Here is a 25,993-nt window from a genome sequence, read left to right on the forward strand (position 1 = left end):
CTGTCTATGGGATTTGTAATGCCTATAGACTAGTCTATAGGATTTTTATATACATAAATCCTAGTCTACAAATCCTAGTCTGAAGAAATTTTCTAAGGACATTCCACATCCAGTCAATCCCGCACGTCCTTTATCGGACACGTGGGCCCTTTCTTGAAGCATACGTATACTCATTACAGCTATCACTGCACATATAAATACGGCCGATCAGTTTTTTTCTTTCTTCTTATGTAAACAACGGAACCGCATGGGTCCCGAAAGTTCATTTGTTCTTAGCCCCTTTTTCCTTCCTTTTGGCGAGTGTTAAGTTTTTTACAGCCACTGCATAACACTTCAACCACACAAGCAGTTGCAGACTGCTGGTTGAGTAAACATATGCCTTTTATCCGTTTTACACTGCATTAACGCTTGTAGCTACGGTTGAATGGAAAAATAGTTTCAAAATACCATTTGTGTGCATTGATATCCATGAATCAAATTGCATTTAGCCGTAAATCACACAAGGAAGTGTCTCTAATAATTCAAACCTCAGATAATTGAAGCAAAAATCTCCCGCCCCTTGATCTAACGGGTGTCTACTGTAGTTTTACTTTGGAATAATAATGACTACGAGGCATTTTAAAATTTAATGCAGACATGGCAGATTTAACTGTTTTGTGCAAACAGACTGCTGCCTTGCATTTTGCTCCTGACTGTACATTTTCAGCTGTCATACACGAGTGGCCCAAGGTGCGCACTTGAGGAAACATGCCAACATTTAGTATGAAACTTTACATGATACTTAACACATAATGATAGTGAGCCAAAGGGGCAAAAACAGAAGAAAAGCAAACAGTAGGCAAAAAAGAATTCACATCGCGTAATGGTCACAGCGGGCAGGTATCCAAGTGGAGGCCCCACCCGAAATCAACTCATACACCCACCCCCCTCCCCCCAAAAATCCTAGCTTTGTGCCTGGGCCACAGAATAATAGGGGCTTAGGGCAAGAAGAAAGGTGCAATGAGTAAGTTTTGCAACTGAAAAATGCAATTTTAGTGTAATTTCTTACTGCCTTGAATGACAAACCTGCTTAATTAAGGCTTCTGGGACAGCTGAAATAATCTTTTTGCAGAAAATTAAGTGCCATCTTCCAATGCAGGCATCCAACCACGTCATGGTAACTGACACACACTGTTGCGTCAATGGAGCTTGGCGCAAAGGAGGAGAAAGGAGAATGCGGTTCAATTCTGCACCTGGTTCACGTGCCAGCTTGACAAGTCCATGCCAGTTAACAAATGCTACCAAAGTTGACTAACTGTTATTGCAGCTTCACGACATGTTTCATACAAATATTTTGCTTTTTATTGGGTCATTTCTCAATGTATGACTTTTCTGAATTTATGTACACAGATCAGTGACAAAGGGCAACATTTAAAGACTTCAGGAACAAATGTGTCCAAGCTATGTGGTCAATATGTCTTCAGAACACGCTAGATATCACTTCAAACTTGTGCAGTATTCAAAATCACAACTTCCAGCCCCGATGCACCAAAAGACATAGTAAAACATAACTTGTCAAATAAAAAAATCATAATATCATAACATTACACATGGTCATACAAACAGAACGATAAGCATAAAACCAATAAGGAGCACTGAACATGTATATCTATCTCCAGGTTCAAAAAGCCTAATAAAATAATGCCACAATGCAGAACGCACTATTTACATCAGCCGTACAACATTTCTCAGCGAGCCAGTGGTCAGTCTCACATCAGAGATTCAGATATGGCTCCATATAGGTCTATTTGTGGAACATCTCATTCTGGAGCATTTCCAAATAGTAAGACACTCCCATTAAAAATGAGCAAGTATTTAAGCCCAAGCAAATTCTTACCACATTTTTTTCCCCACTTGCACATTAAAAAATATACAACAAAAAACTTTTCCACATATCACTGTATGCACAAAAGGATTTTCACAGACTGTTTATGTGAGGATGGAACACAAAAATCAAGAGGCTTCACTAAGGAAGCATCACTTTAAGCTCGTAAAATAATGAATAGGTAATGTCCTGAATACTGACAAATGCTAGTTTGCATTTACCTTATGGCGAACACAATGTCTCTTAGAGCCCAAAAGAATATTAAAAAAAAAAAGCTCACTAGGTACTGAGAAAGAGATACTACAGAGGCAAAAAAGAAAAAAGAAATAGACTTGAGAACAAACCTCCACTGTACCCAACAACTGCAATTGCTAGGAACGACCATGTAGCTGTTGCATAGCAGGAGTTCATTTCACCGACAACGTGCTAATAGCAGCAGATAGTGCCCAAACTACTGTTATTAGGTAGAGTCCTTGTAGCAAAAGCTCTTTTTTGATGCGAAGGCTGCTCATATCAACAGGTGACACCACATTGCTGCCATTTTTTGAGAGGGCTGTATTGAAAACAAAACAACTTTACAACGAAGATTGTATAGGCGTCAGATCTTTCATGAACATGTCTGATGCAGTGATGGTTCCGTCTTCGACATACGCCCGCCTGTAGTCTTCCATGTCTTCCAAGTAGTACCTGAAAGAGCACCAAGAAGCACTGTTAATCGAGCAGTGATTGTGAATTTCAAAACAAAGAGGGCAGCAGACATTAAAATGTTTATAAATGAGGATGAAGTTTGAAACCATTAATGCAATTTTTTAATATTTGCAGCTAAATTAAGCAAAGCAGTATTGTCTGAAATGGTCTAAGACTACTCCTAATGAATATATACTCGGCATCATATTCCCACTGCCAATGTAGTAAAAAAAAAACTGCAACACTCAGGAAAATGTACAAAGCTTTAATTCACCAGTGACATCAAAGCGTGCACAGTAAGGGATGACACTACAAGGTGCATTAAACTCCGTTAAGGTTTGAAATGATAAAAGCCTTGCATATTACCTAATCATCAATATGGCCCTCAGCTTCAGAACAAAATGGCTAATAGTGGATGTAGCATTAAAGGACAGCATTTTCAATAAATCAATTACTGATGCACTGTGGCTTCTTTTGCCATGTTCGGAATGGGGATTCACTCTCGCTGAAGAGTTACTACTGCAAAACCTCATTGATACTTTTTTTTAAATGCAGGAAAAAACGTATTACCCGGGAAAATGTATGATCCAAACTGCCTAATTTTGAGAAATGCAACCTTTTGGACGAGGTCCAAAGGCAATTATTAACTAAAATTTAGATTAGCATTTCTTGGCACAAAGTTTGAACAGTTGTTTTCCTAGCACTTGCAGAATTCAGGCCGTGTCTGCGTTGTCCTTAGTAGGGAGAAACTTCGTGACACATCCGGTCCGTCGCTGGCAATGGCATAAGTAATAAAAACCTCGTCATCATTTTCGGATGCTTCACCCTTTTGCACCTATGCACTGTGCGGAAGCCACCGTGGCAGCTGGCAATAGCAGTGTTCTTGCTATTCATGCTGCATACACCATGCAGACCCAGCCGCTAATATGTAAGTGCGTCGTTGCAGCTCTCAGACGCTTCTGCCCCTTGCCCTTGGGCACTGCAAAAATGCCGATGCGTTTCTCCTCTTCATGTCGAGTCCCTGCAAGAACAGCCCGCTCGTACCTTTGCGTGTCGTTTTATTTATTTATTCATTTAAAATTTTCGTGTTCGCCCTTTCGCAGGCTACCACGGCGGATAACTGCCACTGCATTCCGGCTTTTCATATTGTGTGCCCCGATGTTCGGACCACCTGCATGTTTACACATGCGCAGTTGGTCGCTATACGTATCACACAACCACAATTTTGTTTAAATTTTAAAAGTAGTCGCTGGAAAATTGTGTTATCCGGGAACGTAATAACTGGGTGAAAAAGTAACTCTATGGGACATCTTTAAATGCCCGTCATTTTGAGCACGAACTGAAAAATCGCATGAACCAAGATAGTATCAAAGAGGTTTTACTGCATACAGGCTCCCTACAGGACAAAACATACCACGTCTATCATCCATGCACTCCTCGCGATCATGCAGCTCTGAAAAATCCAGGCGTTGCAGGGATGCCAACAGTTCCACACCAGCTGGCACTCGACTGCTGCCAGAAGCCCATTGATTTACCTGTTGTTCTCATGCTTTGCAAGCTTTATTTTTTCCCAGCGTGCACATTTTTGTTTTATGTTTCCAGAACATGCCATTTTATGACAAGTTTCCTCTTATTTTCAAAAAGACAGCATTTGTGACTTCTGCCGTTTACAGCTGATGGTGCTGCCAATCCACACAGCGCGCGTTTGGGTAACATTTTGTAGAGATAAGTCTTCATTCAGCTTGTGTGCTACTCAGAAGCTGTCTCAATCACTATAACTGTAATTTTTAAGAATAAAGTTAGTTCGACGCCAGAAATGAGCAGACTGAGCGAGAAACTGCTCTGTTCGCTGTGCCAAGAATCGCTCCTACACACAACAGGGGCAGCTTTCCTTCATAACCTGGATGCTTTGGAGAGCAAGATGGCTGGCCATACTGCCACTCTGCATGTGCAGTCACTCTACTCTACCTGTAATTGACCATGATGGAGCACGATGATGACAGTCCACGAGGTGAAACATCGCCCAGCCAGTTTAGCCGCCAGATCACAGCACCATTTTTCAGGTGGAAGTTGGCTGGAAAAAAATGGCAATGCAATGCTAGTATTTATCCAGGCATGGCCCTACTTGTGCAAACATAGAATGCTGAACAGCAAGGCAGCCAATTATTCAAATGTAAGTTTAATAAATAATAATAATAATAATCTTCATTCGACCATCATGTCGTACATGATGACTGGGGCCCGAAGTAAAAGCTGCCCATTGACAGCTTGACAAATCCCTGGACCCCCTAAATTTTGGCAACAGCACAGGACGTCGATAAGCACTGTTCTTTACAATGAAAAAAGAAAAAAGGCAACACAAGTGCACATAAAATAACACTTCAAGGTGAAACATCATCACAAGAAACAACAAAAACCATACAACAGAGCCAGTCACTGACATCTTTTGAATCAAAGGATGGGTAAGAAAATAAAAAAAGCAAAACCAATAGTACTTTAAAGGCATGCGTACGGAAAAAAAGAAAAAGAAAATAGCAAGTTATAAGAGCATGAAAGGTTATATGTGCGAGAGAAACAGTTTCGCTAATCTTTTGTATGAGACATCCTCTAAATTAATATTTTGTTTTTGAAGTTGATTAAGTACTTGCGGAAGCATATTTTCTAACATGTGTAGACAATAGGCAGTTTGATCGCTTTTAATTTCCAACTGATTCCTGCCTCTTGTTGCATACATGCAATAATTGTAGCAATAATTACTGGACAGCAAATGTATCTCACAGGAGTCCCCACCCTCCCATTCTTTCAAACCTTGTGTGCACCCTGCAAAAATAAATTTAGTGAAAAATTGTGTTCTGTTCATTAGCCCACACCTGGAGTAAAATCAGCACACAAAAGTATTCTTAGTAAAAACAATAACTGTCAACTTGAGTGCTGCTACAGTTTCATTACACCGAGCGCAACTCACCAACACTGTTGAGAGCATATCCGCGATGCTTCTCGTGGTACAGGTAGAACGCACAGAGGCGCATCAACGGTTCCTGCAGCTGGCTGACTAGTTCGGGAATGTGGAACCAACCATTGTTGCGCAGGAGCATCAACAATGCATCCAGTGGCTGCTTGTTTTCACTGTAGGGCTGTACGATGCTCTCCAACTGGCGACGGTTATAAAGCTTGCTCGCCTCAGGGTTGCCTGCAGAGATAGCACAGTTAGTCTTTCACTTTCCGCAAAAGTTACAGCCGTACTACTATGAGCATAGAATTTCACTATAGTCTGGCCGAGCACCATCCGAACAGCATCACCTGTTGAGGGCAACTTTCTGAACACCCTTTCTATTTCTGCTTTGACAATAGCCTAACACCCAAACAGTCAAGGTTCTGAGCTTTGGGCTGAGCCAAAACACCACAAATAACAAATGCCAACTCTTATCCATTGCAATCCGTTTTGGTTTTAATAGCCAGAGAAGTGAAGTTCCACGTAACGTAGCATGGTTGTACCACAAGAGCTGAAAATCCAGTAAACTGAAATAATCTTAGTGTAATGTTTTTTATCGCATATGTTTCGGTGCTTACATTTTTGTCTGTGTGACGAACATTACGTGCATGCACAGCATGCAAGCCAATGCCACACTGTTTTTCGGCCTTCTGTGTACCAACCCATGTGTGGTGCGATGTCAGTGCATGTTAAAAAAGCCTCATGTGGTTGAAAATACTCCACTTTGACGGTGCCTCCTATCCTCTCTGTTTCCTTTCATTCCCTCCTTCATCCCAACTTCAAAGCACAGTTCAGGTGTCCACCAGGAGTGAGACAATTAGTACTGTGTGCTATCCTTTCCTCATGAAACACTTGCTTTTTGTTGATGTACTACTTTTGAAAGTGTGTTAGCAGCATAATGTATTGAAACCATCCATAGTATGTCTTTGGCAGGAGCCAGAACCGATATGCCATGCAAGGAGTCAATACGTAACGTAAAACCTCGACAATTCGAACTCGGTTAATTCTACATCTCGGATTATTAGAAGAGCTTCTGCGGTCCCGTAATATATATAGCAAATAACTCTGATAAGTAGAAGTGACGGCCCGCACCAGCCCGGTTAATTCGAAGATCTCGGGTGCTACACAGGAATTTCCGATCCCAATTTCGCCACAAACTGGCGAAGCAGCAACCCCTCGGAGCTGCGAGGCGCACCGCAGAGTGATGCCTATGTTTGATATGTGAAGGGTCCCAGTCCAAATACTCTCAGCACAAGATCCAGCCTATGGTATAGCCTGTGAACCACCGAAACGTGTGCCTGAGCTTGTGCCGTGACGTGACCCTTCTCGCTCTGTGTCTGTGACGACTTGACTGCGCTCAATGTCAGCTTGTGCCGTTCCTTTGAGTGGTGTGTCAGGGTTAGAGGGTTAGGTAACCGGCATCTCTAATTAATTTAGTACAGTCGTGTTGTAAGTCGACCATTCTTTGCAAAAACACCATGTGATACTGGGGGGTCGGCCTGAGGTAGTTTTGGACAAGAGGCAGGTAGTATGCGCCCCGTGCCGGCGTCAGTTTACCGCACGACGTATAGAGCTCCAGGCATCATAAAAAGTCATTAGTACGCAAATCAGTTCCTCTAAAGAAAAATCGATTGCCAGCCGTTTACCCGATTTTATCACGCTAGCAGTCGCTTCCTTGGATGAGCGATCGGTAGCGCGAGAGTGAACTCTCGATAATGTCCGAGGCGTGTGTGCAGCCGAAACTACAGGACTGTTTGCAGTTTGGTTTGCAGCTTTAGTCGGTTAGGCCACAGGCGAGTACGGAAGACAGGATGGAGTGCTGTTTTTTTTGCTGTTGATCTCCATTGGCTTCAGACTGCTGTCCTTGTGATCATGTGTTCATTGCTCTGCGCTGCGATTCCATCCGGTCGAAAACTACAAAACAACGTGCAACATTGGGATGACGCACAAGGAGGGGCAGCGAGTTGAGTGGTAGACTTTTACGCAGCAGTATATGGTAATCGTAAAGTTTATCTAATAGTACAGGTAGCGCGTTCCCGCAATGAAATGTTTCGCCTGAGTCTCATTTTTTTTGCCGTGCTCTGTTAATTTGAATATTTCTCACGGTACCAGTGACTTTGAATTAATGAGGCTTCACTGCATATGGCACATGAGTCTGTAGGGCACCTTGGCTAAAATTCATTGTGAAGACTCATTCTGACTCTTGCTAACTAACAGCAAGTAACTACATTTACTTGTCTTTCAGAAGTCCGCTGCTCCCGCTCTGTTATCAAACACTGTCCTCTTGCAAAAAGATCAAATCTCGTGTGCTAGAACACTTATAAGAAATATGCTAGACTTTGGCAAGTGAGCAGTTTTTCCAGTGACTGCAGCCATTCCAAAACAAATTTTGGAGAAAAAACAAGATTCACAAGCCTTGTGCAGTGTCTCTTTTTTTTTTTTTCACAATAAGATTTAGGCACAGAGCTTTGCAATAAATTAATGAGAAATTATCTCAGTAGTACATAACAAAAAAGGAGGAAACCAAATCAAACAAAAAACCAGATGGGCGATAAGACAGACAGCATCACAGGTGCAGTGCATGGACTTCGTGTAGTAACAAAGGTTTAGAGGCAAGAAACACAAAGAACTTGATGAGTTAGTTATCCCGCTGGTGTGTGCATAATTCAAGACAAGTAGAGAAAGTACCTTTGAGGATTTTGAGGATTTCCGACATGATCCACTCCTTAAAACCGGGGATTGGTGAAAGTGATGAGAATTCATTCACATGTGGAAACTCAGCCTTGACCTTCTTCACCACTCCCTGGATGAGATACTTTCCAAGTTCGATTCCTTGGAGACCTACACAAAGAGGCAGCAGAGAAAGCTTGATGATCTTTCAGGTCAATCTACTGAATACAGTGGCATGCAGTGAATGCAGTGGCACAACATCGCTATCCTCAAGAGGCAGACAATTCATGAATAGCACAGCCAGCAAGCTTACAGAGCAGAGCTTATAACTAGCTTCGACATCAAGACAGTTCTAACTGGTCAGAGCAAGCTTCAACAGCAGCTGTCTATTTAAATAGACATTTTCACGACCCTCGGGAAAACCGGTTTTCTGGACTGTGCGGAGAACGTGGGGGGCTAACTCCTCAACTCTCTCCTGTACTACGAGCACAGTCCAGTGCTTAATAAGGCAGTGCCCGTGGACATGTTTGTGAAAAGGTCTGTAGTCGCACAATGAATGCAGCTTTCTGGAAAACAAAAAAAATTATGAAGATTTGGGTGGCTTGGGTGGGGTGGAGGGAGTCGTGAAGGCATTATGTGAGATAATAAACAGAGCTCTTCACCTAAAATGTTCTGAAATTTTTCAAAACAAACTTTTTGAGGCAGAATAGTTCTTTTTCTGGCACACCACTGCCAGTGGTGTAGTGCATTAGAACACAGGTAAGGCTTGCTAACCGTAGGCTGGCTAACTAATATTATTGAGTAATTAACTTTTTAACTACTATTAGTCTGCTTATTTGTGAGAGGCTTGTAGCCCACTGCAAGTAAAATCTATGGCAGTTTTTAGAATGTCAAAGTGCAATTACCCTAGGCGCTGTGGACCAACAAATTTTGGCTATTTCAACGAACGACTTGCAATGGAGGGGGTTGCTTTGCCTGCAAGCTTCTTAAAAGCACATTTATTTTGGTGCAATGCAAGCAAAATTTGCAGAGCCACAGCGCCGTGGTTAACTGCGTTTTCGAAATTCCAGAAACTGATATGGATACTCCTTACGGTGGGCAACACGCCTGTCAATAAATAAGAAGACTAACAGCAATAGTTTAAAAGATTACTCAATATTAGTTAACCAGCCTACTAATTAGCACGTTTTCACTGTACTCTGATTCGCTACACCAAAGACAATGCTCTGCTGAAAAAAGCGCTCTACTAACTCAAAAAGCCTATGTCTAAAAATTGCAGAACATCTCGGGCGAAACACCCGGTATATATGAGAATGCAAGAACAGATGGGCCAATCCTGTTGAGTAAAGAAGTAAAAAAAAATAGTTTTATGTGAAAAAAAAAAAAACGAAGCAGAAGAATGCTTATTTTGTGGCCCAATGCTATAAACTGCAAAATAATTCGGAGTTTATACTTTTCAAGTATGATGATGCTATTTGCTTTCCTTGGCAGCACACTGGCATGCATTTGTATGATCCTGCCAAACAATGTTGTGGCCTCATATTTTACCTTTCTGGGTCGATGAGATTGAGTAGAAGATTGCAGATTTGATGATTCTTTCATCCTCCCAATCCTGAGGTAGCTCAGGTTCCTTTGGGTGTTGCCGGTGGCCAACAATTCTCTGTTTTCAGAGAAAAAATGGTTACTGGAAACACGCTGGTAAAAAAATGCTCTTTAGGGGACCTCTGCAGTGAGGTGTGGTGTGCTGCCACAACACAAACATGCCATCTTTATCCTTTGCATCCTTTATATATAGATTTTGCTTAGAATTTTAATGCAAATTCCATACATGGAAATTGAAACTGAAAATTTTGTTTTGAGGAAAGGAAATGGTGCAGTAATTTTCTCACATATTGGTGGACATCCCAACTGCACCATAAGGGAAGGGAGAAAGGTGGGATTGAAAGAATAAAGATAGAAAGAGGTGCTGTAGTGGAGGGCTCCAGAATAATTTCCACCCATGCCCTGACATCTCACAGCACACTGGCACCTTTTGCATTTCTCCTCCATCAAAACCTGGCTGCTGCAGCAGTCAGGTTCGAACCCGGGAACTCCGGCTCAGTAGCCAAGCGCCCTAACCACTTAGCCACCGTGGTAGGTTTGTACAGGAGGTCTCTGTTGATGATTTCATAACCTTGGAGCCTCCACTTGCATTAAAGAGACAATTAGGTCAGCTCCATCCAGATATTTACAGCAAAATTGATTCCCTGGGCTTTTTCTGTCGAAGTTGACGTTTGTTTGGCAGTAAAAAACGATGTATCAGTGAGAAAATTACATTTTAAAATCCTGCTGCCAGGTCATTTCAAAAAAGGACTGGCTGTCACCGTTTTGGAGTGAATGGTGCCTGTGGATGGATGCACTTTACCTGTGAGATCGGCTGGTGACCGCAATAATTTTTGGACTTTTTTCTAGCTTATAAAAACTCCATTCTTGGTGAGAGTGGCCTCTTCGTGATTAGAACATGGTACTTTATCGATATAGGACCACTTCTATTTGTCTCCAGAGTTCTTTTAATATGTCAGTTAATCGAATAAACAGGAATTGTTTCTATGTTTTGAAACTTAGTAGTACAATAAACCATTTGCTGCTCATAGTCATAGTATCTTGTTCCAGGTTGCTCAAGTGTATCTATGAGCAAATCAAAACAAAAAACCTGCCTGGAATATTAGCTTCTTCATGCCCGTGTTGCATCTTCTTTTGATGCACCCTGGCTTCTGGCAGCACCAAAATACAGCATAACTTCATTATAACGTAGCCAATGAGAGTCAAATAAAAATATGCTTCATTATCAGTCCCTCGTATTTCTTAGTAAGTCATTATTTGGCGCATTTATTGTCCAAAGTACATACTGTCCCTAAGCACAAACATCTACTAACTGTCAATAAAGGACCAAAGACCTACAGTTTACTGTGGCTAAATTTAATTTAGACATGGTGTGCAGCGAAGTGCTATGGTGTCACTGTCTGTATATGTATTTCCTAACTCAGATCTCAGAAATGCCTCTCATAAGCTGATCTCACAGGTCCCAATAGTGGACCTCCCCGGTCTCCTCAGCATGTTAGTCCGCTACTGAAATGTAAGCTCACTATATTCCAAAAGCATACTGACTTGGTCTGTAGCATTGAAATCATCAAGGCTGAGTTTAGGGGACAAAATAACACATGTTTTCATGTTTCCTTCCACAATGCGGTATGTGTATTAGGCTAATTCATATTCACCCGTACCACCAGAAGCACAACAAAAGCGTTGCAACAGATACTGTATGCATGGTAACTAAAAGTAAGATTGTAAATAAGAGAAGCCTTTGCAGGTCCAAGCCTGTGTTCAAAGAGTATTGTTTATACCTATTTCTTTGTGAAAAACCTTATTATCAATGAGAGATTTCCTTAGCACTGCAAACTAATAGTACTATCTAAAACTTTAAACCACCAAAACTTGCCTGTCATCAAGATCCCAAATGATACAAGCAACCAGTTCTTTTGAGCCCAAGGTCACAGGATTGAATCCTGGCTGCTGTTGCCCTATTTAAATGGTGAAATGCCAATATGTTCGTGTGCTATGCAATGTCAGGGACAGTAAAAGAAATCTGGGTGGTAAAAATAAAACTAGAGCCCTCCTCTAAGGCGTCCCTAATAGCCCATGTGTAGCTCCAGTACATTAAGGCCCACAATTGGCAACCAGTTCCTTAAATGCCACATGCAGTCAAGGGTCAGTCAGATGTAAATGATGTGAGCCTGTTCAGAGATGCAGTGGGAGGTGTACAAAGAAACCAGCCCACAAAAAAAGTGTCCACCTGCGGCCCATGCAGGAAGCAGTTTTCTGGAAAAGCAGTGTTCACACACACCTGAATTGAGGACGAGATGGCACTGGTCAGAGCAGTGTGCAGCACTACGATGGGCTCGCCAGGCATGCAGCTGTGCGTGAAGACGTAGCAGCGGCGGTAGGGGCCTACACGTCGCTTCAGATCGGTCCAGTTGCGTACCGGGTGAACAGCCTCGTACTCAGAGACCTGCGCATTGCCAGAGGGAGCCCGGAAAGAAAGGGCCCGACCACTGGCTTTTAGCTGATGATGCCCAGTTCTCTGCTTTCTTGGACTGCTGAGATGCATTCTTTCCTTAAGCATCATTTGCTCAGAGATGTATTTTGTGATTAATCTAAGAAAACTGAAGGAAACTTCATTATTAAACACGAAACTACCCCTACCCAGAAACCTTGAAGCCTTTCTTAAAAGAAAGAAAGAGAAGGGTCATGTAGAAATGCTGCATCACAAGCCTAGTTGAGCCATAGAAGGTGATTTCCACGAATGGTCAGCTTTATATTTTCAAGAATGGGCCTTTTTCTGTGCTCTTTGTTTTTTCTTGTGTAGGTTTGGCCCGAAAAACTTAAATTTTGTAGTAATTCCTGAAAAAGCCCGATTCTGCCCCAAATATAATGTCTGAAAACAAGACCTGATTTTTCCTCCCCGAATTTTAGACACAATAAAACTAAAAAATGAGAGGCCCTAAATATCTAGCCCAAAACTGAACCTGGCAATTCGGCAGAAGGCTAACTATAAGACTGAAAAGAAATAACGACTTGTCAACAAGCAATACAGTGAAGCAGGCCTCTTGCAGCTTGACTGGCGAGGCAAAAGCTCCTTGCATTTCAAGAACAGCAAGCCTTAGAAACTTGAAATTCTCACCCTCTTATTTTATTTCAGTAATGCTTATAATGATCCCCTAAGTGACTCTACAAAAATGTTACAGGAATAAAGCCTTTGTTTATGTATTCACCACAACCTAATTCTGCTTTGTACACATTTATTTGCAACAATGCATTAACTCCAGAGTGCTTGTTACCTTTTGCAGCATTTCACAGGAGGACTTCCAAGTGATGCGCTCCAGTTTGATGAAGCCCACTGTGAACCACAATGCCAACAGGTCTTTGAGAATGATGTTCATGTGCCGAACATCATGGAAAAATGGGTTTTCTGGCTGCAGTGACAAAATCAACTCCTGTAAATATAAGATAATAGAGCAATTAGCATGATGCGAACATTCATTCATTAAAGCACACAATAAAAAACAGAATTGAAATAGGATGGCATTATTTCAGTTACAAGTTCTGTCTGATAGTTTTTGCCCATTGAGCCTTCAGTTCTAATCTGCTCTGAACATGAAATGGATCTTCACATCAAATGCATTGCAGTGTGATGCATAAGGATTTAAGTGCACCAGAACCCTTGATCATCAAACTGTAGATACTGGAAATTCTGCAGAAAAAGAGAAAACCATGGCTATGCACACACGGCAACAGGTGCCGACTTGATAGTAAATGACAGTACTTACAAGCAAATCACCCCTCATGTCAACAAGGAACTTGACACCCCCTTCACTCCTCCCGAGTATATGAAAAAATGAGACATATTTTGGCATGAGCAGGGCACCCAGGCGCTCTTCATCTCTGAACCTGAATGCTGGCTCCTTCTGTGAAAAAAAAAAAAAGAAATGTGCACATCAGTTGCCCTACACTGTACTCTGGTAAAAATCCATAAGTTTATAGTAACCACTGAGGCTTCTAAGTCATAATAAAAAGGCAATATAAGAAAAACTCTTAGGTGATCCTCAGTGGATCATTTGAATGTGTTAGCAGCCAAATGTTCATTATATCCAATGTTGACGCACTACAGTTCGTTATATCTGAGGTGGCACACTTGGGTTCGTTGTCACGAGGTAGACACGAAGGTTTGATTTATCCGAGGTGGCATACTAAGGTTTGTTATATCCGAGGTTAGCACATGAAAGGTCATTATATCCAGGGTGGCATACTAAGGTTCGTTATACCCAACACAGTATACTAAGTTCACATAGGTAGTAAGACTAAGTTCAGTCGTAGCCAAGTGGGCAGGTGGGCAGGTGGCAACCTGCCGCTGGCTACTGACAGACAGCACTCGCCATTTCCGCTTGCACTGACCATTCTAATGTGAAAGCATTAAAAATAGAAATGAAAAGCAAATCAAAGTCACCTGAGTGTCTTCTAAGTAGCTCCTTACGGAACTTTGAAATAGTTCTCTGTTGATGTAGAATTCCTTTGCGAGAAACTGCAAAAATTCAGCCTTTTGTATTTTGGTGCCTTGTTTGTAGGTGCAGCAAAAGGTCTTTAGCTTGTTCTGTTCACACAGAAAAAAAAAATAAAAAGGAGAAATATAAGCACAACATCAAAAGTGACTAAAACTAGTTCCAGGCAAAAATCAGAAAGGAAACAAGATTTGCACAGGCAATCGAATGAGGTGATGCGACAAATCATTTTTAGCAGTGTTGGTTGTACATTTCACTTATACAATGATCACCTTCCTGTTGCACCTTTGAATTGTATTTCACCATTGCTTTTTTTGTTCTAGTGCTGTGTGGACTTCTTGTGGGTGGAGGCGTCTGGACGGTGGAAGTGGGCCTTATCAAGGGCAGAGGTGGATGGTTCTTCAAGGCTCTCGACGGGTGATTGTTGGCTGTTTGGTGGTGGGCAGAAAGCAAAGGTGGGCAGGTAGTCGGCAAGGGCCTTCACGAGGGTAGCAGCACCACACAACACCAGACGAAGAAATTTCGAGCAAGTGATGGTAGTATGCCAATGCAATAAAAAAAAAATTGTTAAGTAAGAATAGAACAAAGCCTTTATTTAACTTTTCTCATACTAAAGTGACAATAAACATTAAATTTAAATTATGATTTTGATGAAAGTTGCCAGAAATAATTTTGAGCATTAAATAATTTAGAGACCTATTTAACAAAGTATGCTGAGCTGCAAAAAAAGAGAGGATACTAACGAAAAATCTTGACTATTATATTAAAGACAGTGGGCTATGGAGAAAAAATAATGACAAGTATAACAATGAAGGACAGAATGAGCAATGTGAGTGTGAGAAAAAGCTTGAAATCCTTGCAAAAATTACGAACAGAAAACACACTTGGGTGGAATGAGTAATGAGGAAAACAAATGATGGCCTGTAAAGGTAACAGATTAGGAAGAATAAAACGAGCGGAAAGGATGCAGATGCAGTAGAAACACAGTGTGTCGGCATCCTTTCAGCTGGTATTATTGTTCCAAATATGTGACCAACCTGCCCAGCTCTCCACTCTATTGTAACATATTAGGTTCCAAGGAAAATGCAACGGGCAGAGCCAACAGTCAGATAGGTGATGAGAATAGAAAATTTGCTAGGGTAAGTTGGCTGCAACCAGTGTGGGACAAGGCTAATTGGATATCCCATAGTGTGGGTGCAGTGGATGTAACCTGACTGGTTACGCTGATGGTAAACAGGAAGAGGAAAACAATTGTAACATCATGCTAAGCACAGGCTTCTAATGCAAAGGTTTTTTAAGTATTTCTCACAATACGATCAAGCCAAGATGTTTCAAATTCTTGTGGATCCCAGATGGGAGCCCTTTCCAATTTGTTTCGTAGAGAAGCTGCTAACAGTCACAAACACTATACTCAGTTTCATACATCAGGTGCAATGCTGTCACAGCTAGTGCTTTTGTTTTCAGCAAACTGCCTACATCTGCGATCAAAAAGTAGTGCCTTCCTTGTGGTAAGTGAAAAATAATAAATGCTAATAATAAATAAGCTTGTTTAAATGCACTCTTATTGCTGATGACACGCTACCGCTTTTTCCTGTCTTACACCACTTGGCCACAAAACAGATGTGGATAACATGCTCTCCTTTATTTTTTCAAGCTACTTTCACACCTTTCACACTGTTGCACCTTATGTATAAAACAGAGTACAGCTATGGCAGTTTTTTACTTTTCTAGCAAAAAAATGATTACATCTATGGCCAATAATGTGAACCACGAAAAAAAAGCACATGGAAGGACTTCAGCTCACATCTGAATCCCTAGTGGAAATTTTAATAGGAATTTGAAAGGCTCTAATACATTACTGTATTTGTTGTATAGGTCCCCTATTAGTATGACGAGTTTGTAGTCAAAGAGGAAGCAACATGGACAATATGAAACAAGAATAGCACTAGCATTAACTTCTCTAAGTGTCAGCAATTACTGTGGTCTTCAATCAGCAGACATTACAGTAAAACGTGCTCAGGTTTACACAACACATCACGAATATCTGATCATAATATTTATTTAGAAAGCTTCACTGACCAGCAACCAGCCACCAGTATACATGGCTGCACTTATCAGAGGGGCTATAAAAATTCAGTGAAGGCTGCCTATATATATATGGTAAGTGAATAGGATATGTACTCTGCTGAACTTAAAAGCGCAAAAAAGAAAAGGACACAGAAAAAGACAGACAATACGAGACAACCCGAGCGCTCGTGTTGTCTGTCTTTTTCTGTGTCCTTGTCGTTTTTGAGCTTTTACGTTCAGCATGGAAAACCAACTCGCCCAAACGCAGCCACTACTGAATGTACTCTGCATGTCCTTATGATGTTGCAGCGTTCCCAGATGTCATTGGTGTATGCATGCTCCAAATGAAGACGTCTCCTATGTTACGGTGATAGGCCTACAAACACTACCTCCCAGCATCAGAAAATCTAATAGCTTATCAGATTCAAATCTTAATATCCTATTTGCTTTTAATAGGTAACAACTAACAGGTAATTAATCTAACAAGAAATGCAGCAAATTAGAATAGACTGTCAGACTTTCTATTTGATGCAGTTCTTATTGGACATCCCTATTAGCTGTTGATAAACAAAGAGGCTATTAGCTGTTCTATTAGAATTTACACTAGGGAAAACAGGGAAAAGCATGGGAATTGCATGTTCTCCATGCGAGGTTTACTTTCCATTCGGGGCGACGAGAAAACACTGCTGAAAGATGAAACTTTGCCACAAGGGACCTAGATGATTATTAAAAATGTACCTGCAGTATTCCAGACTCAAAACCATTCACTTTTAATTTTCTTCTCTGTGACTTATAAAGAAGTAAATCCATTCATACTTTTGTACTTGCTATGATTAATAGCCATCAGTATGGCACTACGGTTGGCCAATGGTATATTGCCCGTCATTCTGCAGCGTTATGAATTCCCTAACAGGAGAACCTGCAAAATGAGTTCAACAGGTGGGAACTGCTGCATAGCACACAATAACAGCATTTAAAAGTACCGTTTCCTTCTGACACCCCATTTGTTAATGTTCACCAATATAAACACCACCATTTAATTGTATGCATCGTGCTCGCGTGAGATGTGCTGCAGATAGAGGCGGTAAATTGTTATGACTGGAGAGAAGATCTTGCCGAACGCCTTAACCAAAGCTCTGTGTGCACTGTCAGTTAAACGTATCATGGGACAGAGGCGTAAGTACAGAGAAAGGTGTTACCTCTCCCTGCGTTGTTTCCTGTTGTTCGACGATAGCGCCGGCAAGTACTTTCAAATCCGGAAGCGGGGCGGTAGCCATCCTCATTCGCGGCAAGTAGGCAAACGTGTTCCTCCGAAAAAACGAGGCAAACTGCAAGGCAACCAAACAGGCAGACCAAGTATCTATAAACAACTAAGGCCAAGCGCCAAGAAATAGTAAAACAGAGGTTCCAAACACCAACAAATAAGACAAGCTTCAACAAATCACGAAGACCGCAGAACGCCCAGCGTTCTGAGGGCGATTGTAAAATCGACGTAGCTCACAGGCAGCTAAAAGATGTTTCCAGCCAAGCTACGTTTTGTCTTCATGCATACAACATATGTCGTGCCAAAGTAAAACTATGGCTTCATTGCCTACGCAAACACCAAAACATGTTATTTTGTACGTCCTTAAATTACACCCAGATCACACTTAGTATCACAACATACACAGTGAAGGACAAAACAAAATGATTAAAGACAGCAAGAAAAGTGTCAACCATTATATCACAGCTCGTCGGTCCCAGTCGCCACAAGTGATCGCTGACAGTGGCATTACGGCGGCGGCGGACGACGTCAATTGTTGATCGCACTGGGCGACTTTTTAAATCAGCTATGCAGGGCACGCTATCTCCGCCTTTAGTACACAAGAAACGACCTTCATTTCAGCCAAGAAAAAAGCTAACTGCATACAAGGAACAAACAGCTATGTGACGTGCAAGCAACGCCGTCTACGAATCTGCCACACTCCGAAACAAAAACAAGACGCCAGACGCATCACAACTTTTGGATTGGAACGGATTACTTTCGATACTAAATGCAAACGCAAAAACTTTTAACAACAGCACTAAAAAACCTAATTTAAACCTCATAACTATTATTTTATTGTTTTTAACAATAAAATACGTGCATAATTTGTGAACAATAAATAAATCCGAACCACTGGCCTGAAAACGAAACCAAGTCAATAATCGCGTTTTATGTGAGCAAAGCGTAGCATCAGCTTTCCTTTCGTTCTTTCTTTTGTGTTACCCACGCAAGGAAAATTGGAACTGGACAGTGACCTTCTTTGGCTGAAGATGATATAATTTCTGCGCTAGCAAAATAAAAAGGTTTCAGTTCTTTCTCGTTTCGTCCAGTTGGTGCACTTTTCTATTTTGCCAAGGACGGCGAAACTGAAATAGCGCTTCACATAGAAGCGCATCACGCTTTTTGAGTGACATGGGCCTCGACTCGCGGTTGTGGTGCCATCAAATGTGCGTGTACACATTCTCATATCTCTTCTCACCACATCATCACCATCCGTCCATAACGACCCTGTTTCTTCTCCTCTACCCCTACCCCAGTGCCGCTGAGAGTAGCAGGGCAGATATTCATCTTTCTGGCCGACCACTTTGCCCTTCCAATCATTAAACTTGTCTCTCCCTCTCTCTCTACGAACATTTCGTTATAGCTGTTAGACAATAAATGTAACAACCCGTCTAGCACGAGAAAATTACGCTACATTTTTGTTTCAATGAAATGTTAATTCAATGTTCTCACTTTTCTTCATTTTAGTGCGAAAGCACTTTAGCCGCACTTCCCGGTTTTCAATGGCGTGCGTTTGTGTATGCGTGTGAAGCCTCTGAGTAGCAAGTGTAACTGGCTCACTGCAGGTCGCCAGGTATCACCGAAACATTACAAGAAGGTTACGTTTTTGTTTCGGTCAAACATTGTTTGAATATTCTTAATGTCCTTCTCTTCTAAAGTTTTTGTAATGTTACAAAGAAATGTTCAAATAATCACTTCCCAACAATAATTAAGCATTTAAACAACATAAATGTACCATTCTCGAGGGCTCCGGAAAAATTTCGACCACCTGGGGATCTTTATAACGTGCACTCGCAGCACACGGGCGCCTTTGCGTTTCGCCTCTATCGAAACGCTTCCGCCGCGGTCGGTCGGGTTCGAACCCGGGTATTTCGAATCAGTAGCCGAGCGACCCAACCACTGAGCCGTGGGCCTTTCCTTTTGTGTTTATTCACCACTTATTCTGTGTGTATCCCTCGTGAACGTTTTTCTACGTACCTTCACTTGCTTCCCACGAGACTGCATACCAAACTAGCGCAGCGACAAGTTTTAAATAAGTCCCTGCCTCTTTCCTCCTTAACAGCTCTCCTCCTCCAATGAAACAGCGTCGAGTAGTCTTCCTGTCTCAATAAATTTAGGTTGCCTGCCTGTGGTGTCGACATCGTCTAATGTTCTTGCCAGTTTCCCGCCAAAACTACGTTTGGAACCGGCTATCTTGCCCTTATATGGTATGCATGAGTCATAACGTTCTAAAATGTACCCACTAAGCACCACTAGTCCACCTAAATCCATTTTCTGGGGTGGGCCTACTTGCAAAATTTTGGGGTCCTCAGATTTTCAAATTTTGCCGTCTCCAATGATTGGCCACCGGTGGTCAAATAGTGTTGGTGACGTCACGACCTCCAGAACGGCATTCATAGATCGCGGGCGGTTTTCATACCCCTCCTGGCGCAGTGGTGTAGCGATGAAGCGACGCAGCACTTCCCCGGCGTGGCTGTTTTAAACAAAGCCACCGCTGGGGCTTGTGGGAACTCCCGAGCTCCCGCATTGTGCTCACACTCAGGCGGGCAGGTTGCCACCTGGGCTACAGGCAATAGCCCCGTGTTCCCTAAAAAAACCCGTGTCGGCCCTTTCTCTGCCGACCCCCCCCCCCCCCCCCCTCCCCACCCCCTCGAGACAAAAATATAAAAATGAACGCTTCCACCTCTACGTTTAGAACACTCATTAACTCGGTCTTCCTCCCTCCCCGCAAAAAAAAAAAATACTTTACGCTCTGGTTCACATAGATTGTTTGCCTATTTGATGTTTCTTGACGTTTCTTCCTTGTGCGATTGAATTCTGGACTAACCTACCCGAAAACATTGTTGTTGAGACAAATCCTTCCAACTTTAGGCAGCTACTCATCGAACATTTTCAAGAATAATAAAACTTTCCTATACTCGGTGTCAGCTACGATGCACTGTAAAACGACCAAACACTTTGTTGGACACGTTCTATTACTGTAGTGTGTATTTCTGTGTGCTTCTTCTTCACATTTTCTTTGATTGACTATATTAATTTGTTTTTCTTTTACTTTGCCTAGTTTTCTAAATTTTGTTTGCCTTTTCATATGTATGACCGTCGGACACTATGTATCCCACCCCTTATGTAATGTCCCTACGGGGCCCTTAAGGGTTAATAAATGATGATGATGATGTAACCCCCCCCCCCCCCGTCAGAACTATACAGCTCAAGGGGTTTGATTGTGAGGCCTGCAGTATGCATCGTCAGGGACCGTAATCTCTCGAAGCCCTCAATCCTCCCAAAGTTATGACTGCTTGATGTGCTAGGGAGCCTCGCTAAACAAACGGATCCCTTGGGCTGTATACTTTTGACGGGGGCTGTACGTCGGTAGAAAGTTCTTGTGGCCAATACGTAAGCACGTTAGGAGGGTTGATACCGTTGGTACTCCCTGAACGTTCGCGATTGACGGCAAACACGGCTTCGTAGTGTCAACATACTGAAGCCAGCAGGCATTTGAGTGAGATTACTTTCATTACGCCAGTTTCAAAGCTTAATTAAAATCCTGGTGTCAGGTGACCCGCGACAGGTGGACGTGATAGTCCGCGAATTTGCAAATTTCGAAATAATACAGCCGCCTCTCAATAGTTAGAACCCGAAGGATACCGAAAATATGTTCGAATTGTGCGGAGTTTAATAGATTTTTTTTTTAATGCACGTGTTGTTGACCGAAGCGTCAGTTCGAGTAAACCGGGACTTCGAACTAGGCGAGTGAGAATTAGCGATACTGCGCTGTAAGGTTTCCGAATATTGACATATGGCGGAGTTTTGCGGCGGCGTTTTGAGGCGTGCGTCGCCATCGAGTATTGGTACAGCGTCGCGTGTTCCGGTTCAGGAATTCTTGGCATGGAAAGCGATATCGCGCGAAATGGCTCGCCTCCGCGAAGCACATCTCTTTGTGGGACGACCATGCTATCAAGAGTGAAAAACGACTCTGCAGACAGCCGAGATATTTGTTAGTTTCCCTTTCCTTATTTCCGGCAGAATTCAGGCGCAAATATGTCTTCGTCGAGGTCAGTCCTCGCTTTGCGTCGAGGAAAACGCCCTTGCATACGCACGGTCGTTGCTCTGCGTAGGCGTGCACATTTGCACTTTGTCAGGTATGCAAGCTGCTCGTGGGCTCAGTTGCTCTCATCATTTATTTTCCGTCCGCACAGCGACGGGACTCGGGAGAGATGAACGGTGCAGGGGTGAGGCACCCTGCAAAATAGCGCTTTTCGTTTGTTGTGCCTGCTGTTTATGTGTGTGTGTGTGTGTGTGTGTGTGTGTGTGTGTGTGTGTGTGTGTGTGTGTGTGTGTGTGTGTGTGTGTGTGTGTGTGTGTGTGTGTGTGTGTGTGTGTGTGTGTGTGTGTGTGTGTGTGTGTGTGTGTGTGTGTGTGTGTGTGTGTGTGTGTGTGTGTGTGTGTGTGTGTGTGTGTGTGTGTGTGTGTGTGTGTGTGTGTGTGTGTGTGTGTGTGTGTGTGTGTGTGTGTGTGTGTGTGTGTGTGTGTGTGTGTGTGTGTGTGTGTGTGTGTGTGTGTGTGTGTGTGTGTGTGTGTGTGTGTGTGTGTGTGTGTGTGTGTGTGTGTGTGTGTGTGTGTGTGTGTGTGTGTGTGTGTGTGTGTGTGTGTGTGTGTGTGTGTGTGTGTGTGTGTGTGTGTGTGTGTGTGTGTGTGTGTGTGTGTGTGTGTGTGTGTGTGTGTGTGTGTGTGTGTGTGTGTGTGTGTGTGTGTGTGTGTGTGTGTGTGTGTGTGTGTGTGTGTGTGTGTGTGTGTGTGTGTGTGTGTGTGTGTGTGTGTGTGTGTGTGTGTGTGTGTGTGTGTGTGTGTGTGTGTGTGTGTGTGTGTGTGTGTGTGTGTGTGTGTGTGTGTGTGTGTGTGTGTGTGTGTGTGTGTGTGTGTGTGTGTGTGTGTGTGTGTGTGTGTGTGTGTGTGTGTGTGTGTGTGTGTGTGTGTGTGTGTGTGTGTGTGTGTGTGTGTGTGTGTGTGTGTGTGTGTGTGTGTGTGTGTGTGTGTGTGTGTGTGTGTGTGTGTGTGTGTGTGTGTGTGTGTGTGTGTGTGTGTGTGTGTGTGTGTGTGTGTGTGCGCGCGCGCGTGCGTGCTTGTGTGTGCGTGTGTGTGTGTGCGTGTGTGTGTGTGACAAAGTAAGGCGTAAGTACACGTCGGTTGTTAGGGGTGTGCGAAACGAAAATTCGACAGTGAATCGAATATTCTACTACTCGATTATTCCATCGAATCAAATAGCCTCTGTTCAAAATTATTCGAAACGAATGAAATATGTCCTAAACTTTTCGAACACTTTTCGACTACCTGGCACGAAGTCCGAATATGGCCCACCGTATTTATCTTCGACGGCTGTTCCAAAAACGGGACCCACACAGCTTCCGCGTATACCATCCTGCCGTGATCAGCATTCGTGGGATGGCGGGATGAAGGGTTCAGCGCCAAGACGCTGTCCATTTGTGTACTGGCGTTCAGAATGGTCACACATGACCTCTAGCACTGGATGACGCGGCAGGGCTCAGGCAAGTTCAGCAAACTCTGCCTTGACGCACGATACTTGATGCCATGGCTCATACGTAGCTGTCATCCGCTCCAGTTTCTCTTTTGTCAACAAGAATAAAATGAAACTGTCCTGTACGTATCACTTGACGACCATGGAGTTTAATATACTGGCTTCGTGTTGCGACCGCTTTGCGGAGATTAGTGTTGCGCTTTTTAATTATAGCATCATACCGCAGCGGTTTCGCTGGAACTTGAATATTTCGCGTGATTGCTCGTTTTATACGAATATTCGCACAAGTAGCGAATATTATTACGAATATTCGATTCGGTTCTATGACTATTCGATTCGTATTCGATTCGGTTTTTATTCAAACAATTCGTATTCGATTCGGTAGCGAAGCTACACAGCTACACTATTCGTAATATTCGATTCGATATGGGAAAAAAAATACTATTCACACACCCCAATCGGTTGGCGTTCAAAGCGTTATTTAGGAAGCTGTCCTACACCGCAACACAAAACGTCTTGATCATCGTTAGCTGAAACCTAAATACGTTGTCGTTGTCAATTCTCTTCTATGACACCAGCGAAACAGGCTGTTTGCATTTGAATCCTACACGAATCGTTGGCTTCGTTGACTTCAACCGACATACCAGCTATATTGATCCGCTAAGCTTTTGTAATTATACGTTCTTCTCCAGCTGTTTCTGATGCTTATTTCTTTCTAGCAGACTTGAAGTGCAGGACGGCAGTTATCGTACAGTGCTATTTTATCTGCTGGCATAATTTTATGGGTGCAAAAAACAAGCACGTTTGCATAAATTAATTCCGTGCCACTTGCAGAAAGAATTAGAGCATGCATTTTAGTCGAGGCAGCTTTGGTTGTATGCACATTAATCCTATACCCTGCCGTAATTTAGCCGGTGGGAGAAATCCGACAATTTCCTCCCGCCCCAGGCGACACACTTTTGTATCTCAACTAAAAGCAGCAGAATAGGACCATGTTTTGATAAAGCCGTCACTTTCAGCACATTTCACCAAATTGGCGAACACTCGTCGCACCATATTGACCATGCATGTTTCCTTTTCACGACTGAAGTTTATTATTTTTATTATTTAACTCCAAACAAACCCGACCAATAATGTATTTACTCGCATATGGGTCGGCCTGTGCTTTTTCAGAATCGCGCTTTCAAAACTCGGGGGTCGACCACTGCGCCGTCACAGCACCGACCGTGAACCATGGTCGCAAAAAACTAAATGCCAGTGCAATGACCCCGAAATGTGCGGCATATATAGCGAGAGAAGCGTGAGTGCCTTTTCGCGTGCAGTAGTAACGCCAAGCTTTCCGCATGCGCCGGTGGAAGATTACCGCCCCATATTTGCGAACGACATCGGCTACACTGCGTACTTTGAGGGTGAAATGAAGACATTTACGGCCTGGGACGAAGTGTCGAAACTGCGCGTCTCCGGTGACGAGCTCCTCACGGCGCCGTCATAGCTCCGATATGTGACGCGCTGTGCTGGCTCTTAACTGAATGCTGGCGGCCCGGCTCTATACCATTGGTCGCCGTATATATGCCACATTAAACCTTTTATTTTTACCTGTTGTAGGAGCTAGGAGTCAAGCAATACGACTTATCGGCCAATACAAGAGTAAAGACGGTACTTCCGTTCCCGTCTCGAGGTAGATAATATTCTCACGCACAGCCAAGAATTAAAATTACTATTCCGCTCACGGCTAAGGTCAGGGGGCGATGGTTTCCTTTTTTTTTTTCGGCCGTCTAGTTTTAAAGAAGTGGGCCCGCCAGGATCAATTACTGAAACCATAAATGGCTTTCCAAGCGCCTTTATCACCTACATTCCCTGCTTTACAACCATTATAGCTCATGAGCCATTTTTTGCCGCTTAAAGCCTTGTAAGTATCATGTTTTAAAGAAGTGACTATATATATTATCGCTGATATTACATGCGCCCGGCTACTCAGTATAATGTGCTGCGTGGAAGATTTAATAAAAATGATCAAGCGCAAAAAAAAGGATAAAAAGAAAGATAAATTAAGAGGGCATTCGTTCAATCGAGGCAGGCACCTTTACATCATGTCTCCTTGCAGGCGCCGCTGCCGCATTCGTTCTACCGACCACTAGGGCTTATTGCGCCAAACCGCCGAGGGCGACCGCAGACAGTAAGCTACAGATTAGCAGCCCTATTCCGTCGCATACTTCACATTGTCTACATGGTGACATTTTTCTTCGCATTAAAGAGATTAGAATATACTTCTCTGATCAAGGGATGCTGGTCAAGCACCTGCATAAAGAGAGTGCTTGGGGGCTGCCGCACTTGTAATTACTTGCTTTCGCCTTAGTATTACAAAGTCGCAAATAGTAAGTGGTTTTATTAAAAAAAATAATAAACAAGGAAGGAAAAGATTTTTGCTATCCCCGGCATCTGGCATCGATACTGAAGCACCTGAGCTGGGGCAGCGGAAGTAAAGGATAGTAGGCGGAATGGAGAAACGAAATGAAAGAGGTGAGGGGACCGGAAGAAAGGATAGGGGGAGAGGTGATGTACACAAAAACTATTTACACAATAATAAATATACGCAGCTTGCACGCGTGGTTTGTTCATGACAAAGGGATGAAAACGCACGCGCACAGCACTATGTACACTATAGCTGGGGTGGGGCGTCCAGCTGTTAATCGTCCAAGGTAGCAGTCGCGGAGCGTTCGGTCACTGCGCATAACTACCTGGCGGAGAACCGACGGGACGTCAAGCCCGCCTGTTCGAA

General features: G+C 42.9%; 1 protein-coding gene across 1 annotated transcript; it reads right to left on the reverse strand.

Annotated features, from left to right (window-relative positions):
* Positions 1–1,314: 1,314 nt before the first annotated feature.
* Positions 1,315–18,367, reverse strand: LOC144098675 (malonyl-CoA decarboxylase, mitochondrial-like). Its single transcript, XM_077631485.1, has 11 exons — positions 18,092–18,367; positions 17,575–17,703; positions 14,257–14,400; positions 13,580–13,717; positions 13,091–13,246; positions 12,097–12,261; positions 9,762–9,873; positions 8,232–8,384; positions 5,517–5,741; positions 4,520–4,625; positions 1,315–2,551 (listed from the first exon to the last, which is right to left on the reverse strand). The coding sequence occupies exons 1-11, from the start codon at positions 18,092–18,094 to the stop codon at positions 2,440–2,442; spliced, it is 1,443 nt and encodes a 480-aa protein (XP_077487611.1). The 5' UTR covers positions 18,095–18,367; the 3' UTR covers positions 1,315–2,439.
* Between the last annotated feature and the right edge of the window lie 7,626 nt (positions 18,368–25,993).

This window comes from Amblyomma americanum, chromosome 7 (assembly GCF_052857255.1).
Source record: "Amblyomma americanum isolate KBUSLIRL-KWMA chromosome 7, ASM5285725v1, whole genome shotgun sequence".
Lineage (NCBI taxonomy): Eukaryota > Metazoa > Arthropoda > Arachnida > Ixodida > Ixodidae > Amblyomma > Amblyomma americanum.